Source organism: Micropterus salmoides, unplaced genomic scaffold, assembly GCF_014851395.1.
Source record: "Micropterus salmoides isolate LMB-PRFRI ecotype aquatic unplaced genomic scaffold, ASM1485139v1 Ms_hic_scaffold_8, whole genome shotgun sequence".
Classification (NCBI taxonomy): domain Eukaryota; kingdom Metazoa; phylum Chordata; class Actinopteri; order Centrarchiformes; family Centrarchidae; genus Micropterus; species Micropterus salmoides.
Genome location: NW_024044570.1, coordinates 1,408,329 through 1,422,960, shown reverse-complemented (window position 1 = coordinate 1,422,960; position 14,632 = coordinate 1,408,329). Strand labels below are relative to the sequence as shown.

Genomic DNA, 14,632 nt, shown 5'->3' with positions numbered 1-14,632 from the left:
CTTTAAGTGATAAACTTCATATTCAAGAAAAACATGTTTCATATTATCGCTTGAATAGAGAGAATTAGTAAGTAAGACATGCTGACAGTCGTCTGAGCTGCAGACGAGTCTGCACTTCTGAAAAGGCTTCTTTTAAAGTGCATGTTCAGGGCGCATAATTGGTGTAATTAGCTTTTCGCAGAGCATGGTTTTAAGTGCCTACAAGTGTGGAGAAAAATACTGTTCTGTACTGACAGATCCAGCAAAAACACTTCAGTTTATTAGCACTTTTTCACAGCCCTGGTGCACACAGGGACGACAAGTCTGGTGAGAGGAAGAATTCAGTCCAAATGAAAGAAACGAAGAAGTCCAACCACCCCACTTCCCAAAACTGTCTGCCGTCCTATCTGCAGGAGTCTCTGGTCTTCAGCAGCTGGTGGAGGACGCTGCTCTGTTTCAGCGCTCTGAGGTTGGAAATGTCCTCGGCGATAACCGGGACGTCCTCGCCGTGATTTGTCTCGTCACTTTCATCTTCATCGCTGTCAGATAGTGTGCACAGGAGGGCGTCGTTCTCATACGTGGGGAAGTAATACCTGAGGAGAGATTGAGGGCAGGCGTTTTTAAAACCCTTTTGGTTTTAGCTCAGCTTTTTGCTGAATATGTACAGTTGGGAGGCGACTAATGTTTTGACCCTGTTTGAATTGTTCTCAGAGTTACACGCATGATGTTTGTCAATTTAAATTTAATTTTGAAACTCAAAGTCTGTTTAAGTATAAGAAAAAATATGTAATTACAACGACGTCAAACCCAAGAGTTGCATATGTCACATAATTTTTTTCTCTAAGCTAATGTCAATGAGACCAACGTTATTGAAGCTAACGTCACTGACACGAACGTTACAAAAGCTAACGTTACTGAAGGCGACATTTCTGAAGTTAACGTTACTGAGGGCAACGTTACTGAAGCTACTGTCACTGACGATAACGTCACTGAAGTTAATGTTACAGTAGCTAACGTTACTGAGGCTACTGTCACTGACGCTAACATCACTACAGGCAACGTCCCTGGCGCTAATGTCACTGAAGTTAACGTTACAAAAGCTAACGTTACTGAAGCTACTGTCACTGACGATAACGTCACTGAAGTTAATGTTACAGAAGCTAACGTTACTGAGGGCAACGTTACTGAAGCTACTGTCACTGACGCTAACATCACTACAGGCAACGTCCCTGAAGCTAATGTCACTGAAGCTAATGTCACTGACGCTAACATCACTGAAGGCAACGTCTCTGGCGCTAACGTCACTGAAGTTAACGTTACTGAAGCAAACGTTGCTGAAGGCGACATTTCTGAAGTTAACGTTACTGAGGGCAACGTTACTGAAGCTACTGTCACTGACGCTAACATCACAGAAGGCAACGTCCCTGAAGCTAATGTCACTGACGCTAACATCACTGAAGGCAACGTCTCTGGCGCTAACGTCACTGAAGCTAAAGTTACTGAAGCAAACGTTACTGAAGTCACTGGCGCTAACATCACTGAAGTTAACGTTAATACAATTAAATTTTATTTAGAAGTTACTGAAGGCAATGTCAATGGCGCTAATGTCACTGAAGCTAATGTCACTGAAGCTTATGTCACTGGCGCAAACGTCACTTCAGCTAACGTTACTGAAGGCCCCGACACTGAAGCTAATGCTACTAAAGGCTTACATGTGTAGATGATGTGATGAAAGGACCAGGAGTTGTTGAATTACACAGGTAAGAAACATCACATGCGTGGAACATAGCTAAGTTACCTAGCTAGCAGCAAGAAAGTAATGAACTTGGGGAACGTGGTACATGGGGGCGGCCGACCCAGGGCCCACACTAGTAGGGGGCCCACTACATGGGACCTGAAGTTGGGCCAGTTTAGCTGAGTTCATTGTCGTGAACATGGACGAGTGGCGCGGGGAGAATTCAGCAGCTCTTATTAAATGAAACAGTCCCTTCACTCATGGTTTCAATGGTAAACCACCACAAGAATGATAATCACCAACATAAACACTAGATTCTAAGGAGACACGTTTTAATAAACATAAATCATAAAGAAACATTTGTATTTCAAACAAATGGCAAACTTATTTGCACATTTTAACAAAACACGCTCATGCATCATGGGAATTCTGAGGGACGGACGTAGGCTGCGTGTGCGAGGCAGGTTATTTACGGCGTCCACTGGAAGCTTCTCAGAAGCATTTCAGCACGGTAATTGTTTTTAATTGTCTTATTTGTGCTTCTACTACATTCTTCAAAGCTCTCTGTGGATCGCTTTAGTTCCTCATCTTGAAGAGTGCATCTAGCAGCTACCACAGGGAGCATTTCAGAATAAGAGCGTTTTGCCTGCCGAATTTTGCCGTCATGTTTAGATTTTGTTGATTTGGTGATTAGTGCTTGCTTTTTGTGCTTCTACTGTGAATAAGTAGCTACGTAGTAAAAATGTTTTTTGTCTGATTGAACTGTGTTTATTGTTGACATACGATCGGAAGTCTATACCGGGTATTTTATTTTGAAAATTGACCAAATTCTCTATCTAACATCATAAAATTATATTGCGATAATTATCATAATTGTTTTATTGCCCAGCCCTAGTCCGGGGTCATGCAAATTTCTTGGTAGCAGGTGGGCCCTGTGATGAAGCTCCACCCCCACTGTGCTGAGAGTCTAGCTCCGCCCCTGATTACAGCGTTAACTTATCGGAGACGTATGTTGTGCAGGACAAGAGATATAATTGAAGCTCTCACACAAAACTAAATGTTACTTTAGAGTTTTACGACAAACTTTGACTTTCTTGACTTAAAAGATCTATTATTAACATCATGTGTGTAATTCAAACAGGATAAAAAAAATTGTTGTCTCTCGCCGTTGACTACTGCTAACATTTTTTCCCATAATAAGCACATAAGTTGTGCAATACAGTTTTTTTTTTATTAAAATGGAGTAACGTTCACGTTACCACAGATATCAGTATATGAGTGAAAAGAGTGTCAGCGTCCCAGGAGTGTAAGAACCATGTTGAAAGAGCACTGTGAGCCCTGACGATGGGGTTTGTTACTCCTATTATTCTAAATCCCAGAACAGTTTAATTTATGCTGAATATAAAACAGTTCAGGTTCGACTGACTTATGACTTTAAGTGGAAGGATTGTGATTACAGACACAACTTGGGCCCTGAGGGTTTAACTTCGGTGTTTTATTTTGGATTTCCCATCTCAAACTATTCAGAACCAAGAATTTAAAGCTGCGTTCTGGAATTACAAACATTAGCGCCCCCTAGTGGTAGTATCAATGGAAAGTACGACCCAGCTGCAGGTCCAGGGAATCAAACATGAAATTAAAACAGCTGCTGAACTTACTGTGGTTGGTTCCAGGTCGACATGTCCGGCAGCTTCATCACGTGACCTTCAGCCTCGATGTGACGGAGGACGTCGTCTCTGGAGGCGAACTTCTCCTGGCAGCCGTAGCAGCGGCTCTGGTGGATCTGCCGCCGGATGAAGTTCACCAGCTTCACCTGCTGGTAGAACCTGAGATCTGAGGGAGGACGCGGCAGAGCGTAAGTATATCACACATTAAAATATATAATTATCAAGTCAGTGCTGCATTATCAGTTTATTAATCAATCAAGTCTCCTGCCGAACTAGAGGCTATAATGTTCTGATGCACCATATATTTGGAACAAACTCAGAAAACCTGCTCCGCTGTTCTGCTCCAACTCTTCTTTCAAATCAAGGTTCAAAACGTTTCTATTCGTCACTGCTTGTAAATAAATAACATTTAGGACTATTCCACTCATATGTTGCTGCACAGCACTCTAACTACGCTTTCAGTGTTCATTTCTTATCTTCTATTTTGTCTTGCTTTTTTTATAAATACATTTGCGTCTTTTTATATCACATTTCATATTTTATATCTGAACTTCTGGCTGTTTCCAGTCATCTTATGGAGCAAAGTCAAACTTGTACACTGCTTCCTTTAATCATGGGGATGCTGTTGATTTTTAAAGATGGTGCAGTTCAGCACTTTGTTGTTAGTGTTTGTTTTCTAATGTGGTTTTACTTACTGAGTTCTGTCCTCACTTTGTGGAGATCAAAACCATGAGCTTCCTGAAAAAGAAAGAAAAGTCCATCCGAAGAACTAGCTGTTATAAAAGCAGCGTAGATCGTAATACACCGATCAGCTATAACATTATGAGCCCCGACAGGTGAAGTGAACAACTCCGGTTAATCTCATTACCATGTCACCTGTCAGTGGGTGCGACTTTGACAAGAACCATCTGATTAAAAAAGACCGTTACAACCTTTTTATATACAGTCTATGGTTACAACCAGCTTACTGTTGAGCTAACTTCTCCGTATGATGATAATAAGTTAATAATATTTGCCCTCTTCACATACAATCACTAAAGCAGATGATTTTGACTTCTGGACTGGTCTTTCTTGTTTGTTGCTGTACCTTCATGTGTGTGTAGATCTGATCCATCGTCTCTGACTGATGATCACAGAACAGACACACAGCAGACACCGGATGAGCCCGCCAGTCCGACCAGTCGCTGCGGACCAAACAGAGATGTCAGACAGCCGGGAGATAAAGAGGAGAAGCAGGTTTCACACATGAGATATGACACAAATAAGGTCTGTGGTCAGAGGATTCGATCTACTTGAGATGTGTCAAGAACAATGATACTCTGAGCTCTGAGGAGACAAATGAAAGTGAAGTAGAAAGTCAGTAAAACCTGCATGCTTTGGCCCCAGACTGATTTATTCTGACCCTTCTGGTTCCTGCTGCAGATACTTACTCGTCTTCATCGTCTACCAGCTCTCGGTCATCCTCGCTCTGCACTTCCTCCCAGGTCTTCCCCAGCTCCTGACAGCAGAGGGGATGGAGACGTTTGAAGATCACAGACTGTAATAAAACTCAACATCTACTGGATAGATCTTGTCCATCTGTGTGTTCAAAACACTAACGATTTTACCAAAATAAAGACCAATGCTCCGTCACACGTCTATGGACGGGAAAACTTACTTAACTGCAGTGACTCCACGAAGGAACAAGACCTTTCTTACAGCGAGAAGAATATTTTACTCTGTAAACATGTGACTTGGCGACGCAACTCTCAACAGACATACTTTGGCTTTTGAGTTCTGTCTAAGTCAGGATGTTAAAGTCTTACCAGGTAGTTGATGACGTAGAAGCGGTCGTATTCGCAGTTGTTGGCGTTGATGCGGCGGTGAGCTTTCTTCCTCATGTGATCCTTCAGAGTGGTTTTATCTCGGAAGGTTTTCTCACAGTACAAACACTGCAGGCTGACAGAAAAACACCGTTAACTTGGACTGAAGGCTGTCGGGCTTCTGAACTTATCATCCCACTGAAGCCATACATGCCATCAGCTCTCGTGCTGCATTATTGCTTGTACGTTGTTCCCCAATGTAAGTCGCTTTGGATAAAAGCGTCTGCCTAACGTGTAAATGTAAATGCCTTTATTTTGTATGTGTATGTCGTGGAAATGAAGAAATGAAAAGGCAGAAAGAAAACGGTGTGCAGAGCTCGTGGTTTTATGTTTGGGTTCAGGAGGCAGACACCATCTCCACATTTAAGAGTAGGCTTAAGACTTTCCTCTTTGATAAAGCTTATAGTTAGGGCTGGCTCAGGTGAGTCCTGAACCATCCCTTAGTTATGCTGCTATAGGCCTAGACTGCCGGGGGATTTCCCATGATGCACTGAGCTCCTCTCTCCTCCCATCACTTCCTGCAGGTGTTTCTGGATCTGCGAGTCACCTGCTACCCTCCTGTTACTGTTACGAGCCCTATTATTATTAGTGTAATTAATATAACGATAATTATCAGTACCATTATTCATTTTCTGTACCGATGCTAACTCTACTGTTTGTATTTTCTGTGTGGAGATCGTGTTAATCCCAACCGCTCCAGTAGAGCTGCTCAGTGGCCAACAGGTCAGACTGGTTGTACTGGACAGCTTCCAGGTGTGAATGTGATCAGAGGCTTCCTCTCATACAAACTGAATGACCTAAGAACGTTTTTTAAACAATCTCTCTAATTAAACATAGAGTTTGCAGGTTATTACATTTCCTCAGCTGAGGCAGGTCTTACTTGTCCAGTTTGCTCTGCAGAGTGTCCAGGAACTGGTCGCAGTAAACGATGTTGTCTGGCAGTCCGATGCTGAAGGAATGTTCTCTGGCCATGTGGTTCAGCAGAGACGACCTGGAAACACGATGGCGGCAGGTTTTTAAAAATTATTATTATGAAACTACATGTTTGTGAGTTGTTTGTAAAGATTTACGTCTTCAGCAGGAGCCTTTTAGGATTTTTATGGAATCTGTTAATAACTTCAATATTGAAATAAACAACAAAAAGTTCTAAATGTATTTTTCAAATCAAGAATGATCTGCTGACATTCTTCAATTAAATGTACGTCCTCATCATCATGTGCTGCATCTTGTTGTAAAGTGTGATCAGTGGTTGGTTTACATGTCAGATACATTTTTTTAAAACTTGAAATATGACCCAACACATGTCGCTGAAGCGAGGGGGCTGGGCGAAATGGCTCAAACTGTTATCACCATAAAAACATTTCATTCGATATCGATAATTATCAAATTCTTATGTCTTTCAAGTTTAAAGGCTAATTTTTGCCCCTGAATATAAATTGAGGGGCCAGATGGTTACAGGAAATATGATTAGTAACTCTTCTTTCAGTTTCCTCAACAAAATAAACATCTTAACAGAAAAATTAAGTGCTAATTCAGCTAATTAATTATTAACGATATATTGAACATTTGTTATATTGTTATTGAAAAACATTATATTACGATAATTATCCTTATTGTTTTATTGCCCAGCCCTAGTCCAGTGTTGGGTTCTGATAGATTTTACATTTACTGATGTACTCTGTAACAATCAGGAAGTTTCAAAGCAGCTGACGGAAATGCATCATCACACGGCCGTACCTGTTTCCAGCAAACTCTTCACTGCAGAACATGCAGAGACGCTGGAAGCTGCTGTCGTCTCTCTCCTTCTGCTGCTGCTCCAGCACCTCCTCCTGTGGAAGACCAGCAACACCGTCAGACAAACACCGAAGAAGAAAAACAGCATCGCCAACGTCCTATTGCGAGAAGGAGTCTCCTCTCTGATTTTTACTGGAGGGGAGAGTCAAAACCATTAAAAGAAACGTCAGGGGATCCTGTTGATATTTTCCAGAAACTCTGATCACATCTTTTAAACAACTCAACTTTGGCTTGGATTGGGTCGTCGAAAAACTGTCAACAGCATGTTGAAAAAAGAAATTAGCTTCAGTTTTTGATTGACGCCAGACGATCAGAAGGTGACTGTAGTGTTTCTTCTGCTGTGGCACTGAGATCGTGACCGACTCACCAGTCGTTTCTGTTGGAGTCTTTCTCGGAGGACTCGGTCTTCTGGAAGGACGTCACACAGCAGGAAGTAGTCCTCCTGCTTCTCTGTGGGAGCAACAACTGGTTATTTATATATATATAAAAGTATGTTTAATTCTGCATTCACATCATATGTAAGTTTATCTATAAGATGCAGGTTTTTATTCCAGAAAATATGGATCAGCTCAAAACTATTTTAAAAAGGTGCAATTCCCTCTCCACTGCAGTCCCTGTAAAACAAACTTCCTGTTACTCTACTCACCAACAGGACCGGTGGAGTTTGTCTTGATCACGCTGCAGAAGTCTGTGACCGGCTGCTCCATGAATCTGCCCTTCCAGTACAACATGTACCTGACGGAGGACAGGAAAGACGTCAGAAAAGCTTCAGCAATGCTCACCTTTGACACCATAGAGGTAATTTACTTAACAGACTCTTGAATAATATCTTATTAATACCTCGTTAGCAGAGCTGAGAGTTGACACTGTCGATATTTCTCCCTCAATACACAGTTTATATATATTATGATGTGGAAACGGTTCTCAAAATCACATACAAATCAAAATGATAATAATCGGTCAGCCGATTAACCGGGCCTGCACTCACAAGGCCGATAAACAAAAAGTGTCTGTGGACACGTCTGCAGCAGCCTCGGTAGTTAGCTGGTGGTGAACGATGTTAGCGCTCCCTCTTCTCGTTTTGGGAAGGAGGTCAAAAAGGTAGTTTGGAGCCCTAACTGTCCTCAGTCACAATCGTCTTTTCTAAATGACAGCAGCTTATATATTTATACTGTAGAGAATAATGCAGCTGAATGACGTCTGACAGAGTGAACCCCTCTAAACAGCAGGACCCAAAGTTTGTCCCGGTTTCATTCATTAATAAAACATCTGAAACGACAGCTTACTGCTGAGATAACATGCAGATTAGACGACTCTGCATTTGAGCTGCAAATAACGATTATTTTCTCGATTAATCGATTAGTTGTTTGGTGTCAGAAGTCAAAAACGTCCATCCCTGTTTCCCAAAGTCAAGAAGACGTCATATTCAGTTTACTGTCACAGAGGAGGAATCAAACCAGAAAATATTCACATTTAAGAAGCCGGAAAATTAAGAAAATGAATCAAACCAATTCATCGATTATCAAAATAGTTATAGACTAATTTAATAGCAGACAACTGATCGATTATTTGATTAATCGTTGAAGCTCATTCACCACAACTTTCCCTCAAATTTGAAAATCGCCGTCTCGCATCAGCTTGTCACTTTCTTGTATGGAAGACGCAGCAGACGTGTGTGATACCAACGTCTCACATTTGCCAACAAAAAAAAGAAGAAAAAAAGGCCCAGAAGACCAGGATCCAGATCGTCTTCACCAAATTATTATTATTATTATTTCTACAATTTAATTGCCAAAAAACGCTCCAAAACATCACAACTTTCATCGCTATTTCTTAGAAAAGCTGCCGCAAAATAAAGTATTTTAGGTCGCAACAATCACAAAAAAGGCTGCGAGATCCTGGAGGGACTGACTAATGGAAAGATACGTGACATTTCTTTGTTTTGATAGCAGCATTATGTAACGGCCATCGGCTGCCCTGCTCTCTAAATATTGTCATCGATCCTGTAAATCCCATATCGGTCCAATAAAATTAACTATGTTCAGCTTTTCATGAGTAAAACAAACTAAATTTGTACTTACAGATATGGTGATAACATGATTTGATCACCCCGCGACCCTGTATGCAGGATAAGCGGTTGACAGTGGATGGATGATTTGATGAAACCATCACATCGTGATTCCAGGAAGAGTCAATCAACAATAACTGCTCAGCCCAACTAATTAGTAGCAACACGTTTCCTTCTGCATCCATGACAAAGTGATATATCGGTCTAAAACCAACCCTGTGTTCATCATTTTACACCCTTTTCAAACACTTTCCCAGCCTTCTGAATCAGACTGAGTTTTATTTCTGGACGACCAGCCGTAGACGCAGCGCAGGGTTCATACTTTGGGACGTCTGCGATGAGTTTGACGTCGGCGATGACCAGCTTGTGCTCCAGCAGCAGGTGTTTGAGGAGGACGTCTTTCTGCTGCAGAGGGACGGACTCGGGACAGAAGAGACACACCAGCGGCTCTGCGCTGGGACACTGCAGACTGGGAGCACTGGGGCCATCAGCTGACTCCTCTGGAAAACACAGCGGCTCCAGTATACTGTCCTGACCTGAGAGACGGATACAAGTAAACAAACACGCGTTACTCCGACCCAGCGTGCCCTGAGGAAGGACTGAAACAAATGAATCCGGGCGGTTTGCTTTTGTTTCCGACCTTAGTGTCTCCTTAGATTTGTTCTTCGTCGGGCTGTATTTTATTCAAAGACAGAAATACAGACATTGGAAAAGGAAGACGGGGTTTTTGGATTAAAGAGCAGCAGACCACGATCCACCAGCCGGATCAACTGAACCAGGCGCCACGGCGAGGTGCGGTGATCGCTCAGAGGAGAAGAAAGAGAGCCGCGATAGGAGCCATGTTGGCTCAACTTTGACTTCAGGCTTCTCCATTAAGGTTCGGTCTGGACCAAACTGGGACTCATGCAGAACAGAAATCAGAGACTGTTGTGCCGGCATCTTCAAAGAGACCCGCCTCATCAACATACCGGATCAAGCGCTCGGCAGGTGGTCCATGTTCAGAGCTGTCAGCGCAAAGACTCCAGCGAGACGAGAGGAAGTGTTTTACATCGATGATGCTCGGTGCTCAGAGTCAAGACGGACTTAAATGTGAAGATGAAACTAAATTATCATCTTGTTGCTGCTGTTTACATTCACCCCAGATGCAAATTCAAAAAGTGCACTGCAGAATGTTCTGGTTAACATTATTATTATTACGTGTTAAATAACTCTATTTTATATGTTACCATATTTTAACTAATTATCTGTGAAGTTCTGTGTGTGCAGCATGTAGGGCTGGACGATGCGGCCAAAAATGTTTTCCCGATAAAAAGTTTAATATCTTTCGATATTGATAATTAATTTATAATAATTAGCATCAAATCGTCATTTCTTTCGAGTTTAAAGCCTGATTTTTGCTCCAGAGTGAAAGTTGAAGAAACCTGATGGTTCATTGTGGTTTAGACTCTTCACTTGAGGCCAAACAGTGGATCACTTCACAAATCTGAGGCAGAACATTCAAAACACTTGTGATAAAGTCTTTGTCAACAAATATGCACGAGTAAAATTAAGTAAAAGCTTTTTTTCAGTCCTTTTTTTCCTCAACAATATAAACATCTTAATTCAAATTTGAAGTCCTAATTCGTTTATGATTCAAGTGAATAAAATCAAACTTTAACTGAATTTTTATTGAACATTCATCCCGGCTGTTACTGTGGTTTGTTTACTTGTTGTTGTCTGATACATGTATTTGTTACTGCCGGCTGTAATCCAAACTGATAATTATTGTTGTTGTTTTATAGTAGCATGATTCAACCTTGTGATTGCTGCTTGTGTTTCGACAACATTTACAATCTGGAAACTTTGGCATCTTTTGTTCAGTGGGAAAAATGATTAATATTTTACAAAGCAAAAACTAAAATACCAGTTTATACCTAAAAATGCTACACAGTCCCAAAAAGGTTTGACTGGGAGTGACTTTTGTTTAATTTTTTGAGTTGTTAACTTTTTTAAAAATGGTCAGTCACTTTATAGATTGATCGTTTATGGGAACATTTACAGGCAGCAGTGCAACATTGATGATGCCAGCCGCTGCAAACCCTCGAAGAAGAAGAGATTAAAAACTGTTAACTTCCAGTGAAGAACCAGTGTTAGCCTGTTTATTTAAAACAAAAACAGGCTGTAAGCGGAATGTGAGATGCTCAAACTGGACAGGTAACTGGTAACTGGTAACTGGTAACTGGTAACTGATAACTGGTAACTGATAACTGATAACTGGTAGCTGGTAACAGGTAGCTGGTAACGGGTAACGGGTAACGGGTAACGGGTAACAGGTAACGGGTAACTGGTAACAGGTAGCTGGTAACAGGTAGCTGGTAACAGGTAGCTGGTAACAGGTAGCTGGTAACTGGTAACAGGTAGCTGGTAACAGGTAGCTGGTAGCTGGTAGCTGATAACTGATAACTGATAACAGGTAACAGGTAGCTGGTAACTGGTAACAGGTAGCTGGTAACTGGTAACAGGTAGCTGGTAACTGGTAACTGGTAACAGGTAGCTGGTAGCTGGTAACAGGTAACAGGTAACAGGTAACAGGTAACTGGTAACAGGTAGCTGGTAACTGGTAACAGGTAGCTGGTAGCTGGTAGCTGGTAACAGGTAACAGGTAACTGGTAACTGGTAGCTGGTAACTGGTAACTGGTAACTGGTAACAGGTAGCTGGTAGCTGGTAACTGGTAACTGGTAACTGGTAACTGGTAGCTGGTAGCTGGTAACAGGTAACAGGTAACAGGTAACTGGTAACTGGTAACAGGTAACTGGTAACTGGTAACAGGTAACAGGTAGCTGGTAACAGGTAACTGGTAACTGGTAACTGGTAACAGGTAGCTGGTAACTGGTAACTGGTAACTGGTAACAGGTAACAGGTAACTGGTAACTGGTAGCTGGTAACAGGTAGCTGGTAACAGGTAGCTGGTAACAGGTAACAGGTAACTGGTAACTGGTAACTGGTAGCTGGTAACTGGTAACAGGTAGCTGGTAACTGGTAACTAAACTGACATAAAAACACGCAACCTGCTGGTTAGCCTGTTTATTTAAAACAAAAACAGGCTGTAAGCGGAATGTGAGTTGCTCAAACTGGACAGGTAACTGCTAACTGATAGATGGTAACTGGTAGCTGGTAACTGATAACTGGTAACTGGTAACTGGTAACACGTAGCTGGTAACTGGTAACTGGTAACTGGTAACTGGTAACAGGTAGCTGGTAACAGGTAGCTGGTAACTGGTAACTGGTAACTGATAACTGATAACTGATAACTGCTAACTGATAACTGATAACTGATAACTGGTAGCTGGTAACTGCTAACTGCTAACTGCTAACTGGTAACTGGTAACTGGTAACTGGTAACTGGTAACTGATAACTGATAACTGATAACTGGTAGCTGGTAGCTGGTAGCTGGTAACTGCTAACTGCTAACTGGTAACTGGTAACTGATAACTGGTAACTGATAACTGATAACTGGTAGCTGGTAACTGGTAACAGGTAGCTGGTAACTGGTAACAGGTAGCTGATAACAGGTAGCTGATAACTGATAACTGATAGCTGGTAACTGCTAACTGCTAACTGCTAACTGGTAACTGGTAACTGGTAACTGATAACTGATAACTGGTAACTGATAACTGGTAACTGATAACTGATAACAGGTAACAGGTAACTAAACTGACGTAAAAACACGCAACCTGCTGGTTAGCCTGTTAGCACAGCCGGCTAGCTGCTGGCTCTTCAGCGTCATTACAAACTAAACACTTGCTCCTTTTTTCAGCTGCTTGCTGTCTGACGGACTCTGAGTTTCCTTTACAGGTGAGGAATCCGCTGCGAGTGCATAACTGCCTCATTAAAGACACCGACACCCTTAAAAAACATCCAACTTACCGTCTTTACCACCGGTGCTGGCCGCCATCTTTAGCATCACGTGGTCAAAACAGCGGCTAACGGACCAATCAGAGGTTGGAGAAGGTTGCCATGCTGCCTTCAAGGTCTCCAGGTAATCGCAAAACTCACACGCTCTACGTTTTTCCCCTCTTGTGCCTTTTATTAGTAAGAAAATAATATCAAAACAACCTAAAACAAGAATCACGACATTGTAAAAGTTACATACAACACATAAGTGATATATAACAAAACAAGACAGCACAAAAGAGGAAAATAAATAAATGAAAATAAGACCTTCAAAGCAGTACAGACATTAAGTATCTTCGGAGCCTTTTTGTTAAATAAATAAAGTTAAATTTCTTTCTCAGGGATTATAAAAATGTTTTTTTGTTATTATATATGCATTTGTTTAGACAACAACATAAAATGTATTTATCTATTTTAGAAAATTATTTTAAATAAATGTTCAAATGTAGTGAAAGCAAATGTTTGTATCAATACGTGTTATATGTGCAGAATGTAGGCTACAATATATTTTTATTGTAATTAAATAACATTGCTTTCATGAAGTCCACTGACGATATAAATCCAGGTTAAACTTATTGAGTGTCCACTTTTTAAATCAATACTGTTATAGAGGAAGAGATAACATGAGTTGATGAGTTATAGAAGAGCTTTTGCACTTTGAGGACAATTATTAAGATGTAATTTGTCTTAAAGGGGCTGTGTGCTTTATTTTAATGTAATGTGCAATAAAGTCACTCAGAACATCTGAAAAGTGTTGTTTATAGTTTACTAGATCTACATTTATGAAAAGGGCTGTATCATTTTCTAATCTTCAAGTGGTAATAGAAATAAAAATGTTAGGGGGCAATTTCATTACAGCACAACATTATTTGGAAACAGCCAGCAGGTGAACAGAATATCAACTGAAATAAAGTCTTAAAACTAGATTTGGACTCACGATCGCATGATCTCGTAGGACGCCCTTGGTTGATATTGTATTTAGATGTTATAAATTCCTAAACAACAGATTGTACACTGCTCTGTACTGCACACTTGTGGTCAAATAAAAGCAAGTCTACAGAAACCTAATAACAATGCAGTGGGAATATTACTCAGGAGACCGAGATGGTGCAGTGCAGGAAAGACGTTTGTGGCTGCAGGAGAAAAGACCTGTCACGCAGTCTGAAGAAACCTCATGTATAAATTCATGTGCCGGCTTAATGATTCAGAAAATCAAATAATTTTGGGCTTTGCAAACATACAGATAAGTGCTAGATGACACCAACACTGTGTGTGGAAAGACTGGTTTAACTGTCTCCTGGTAGGACACTGATAACATTTGTCTCTTTTCTTTTAGTGGTGTAAATCATGATTTATTATGCTGTTGTTTTTATGTATGAATGTGGGCGTGCATGTGTGAATGTTGGTATGTATTTGTGTATTTCTGTGGGAAAGATCTGGACCTGAGTCTGTAAACAGTTTTAAATATTATGTCAGCTTTTTGAAACACAGTGAATCTAAGGACGTTTGGCCTCCTTGGGCTCTGGGGCCCCGGACATATGCCCATTTTGCACAGTTGATCATCTACGTATAGCCTTGATCAATGTATCTAT

At 41.1% G+C, this 14,632-nt stretch overlaps 1 protein-coding gene across 1 annotated transcript; it reads right to left on the bottom strand.

Annotated features, from left to right (window-relative positions):
* Positions 1-230: 230 nt before the first annotated feature.
* LOC119894073 (zinc finger protein 277-like) lies at positions 231-13,086 on the bottom strand. Its single transcript, XM_038706572.1, has 12 exons — positions 13,014-13,086; positions 9,428-9,641; positions 7,684-7,772; positions 7,405-7,487; positions 6,981-7,072; positions 6,124-6,234; positions 5,187-5,319; positions 4,812-4,879; positions 4,469-4,565; positions 4,077-4,119; positions 3,373-3,547; positions 231-572 (listed from the first exon to the last, which is right to left on the bottom strand). Exons 1-12 carry the CDS (start codon positions 13,048-13,050, stop codon positions 383-385), a joined length of 1,332 nt encoding a protein of 443 aa, XP_038562500.1. The 5' UTR covers positions 13,051-13,086; the 3' UTR covers positions 231-382.
* Between the last annotated feature and the right edge of the window lie 1,546 nt (positions 13,087-14,632).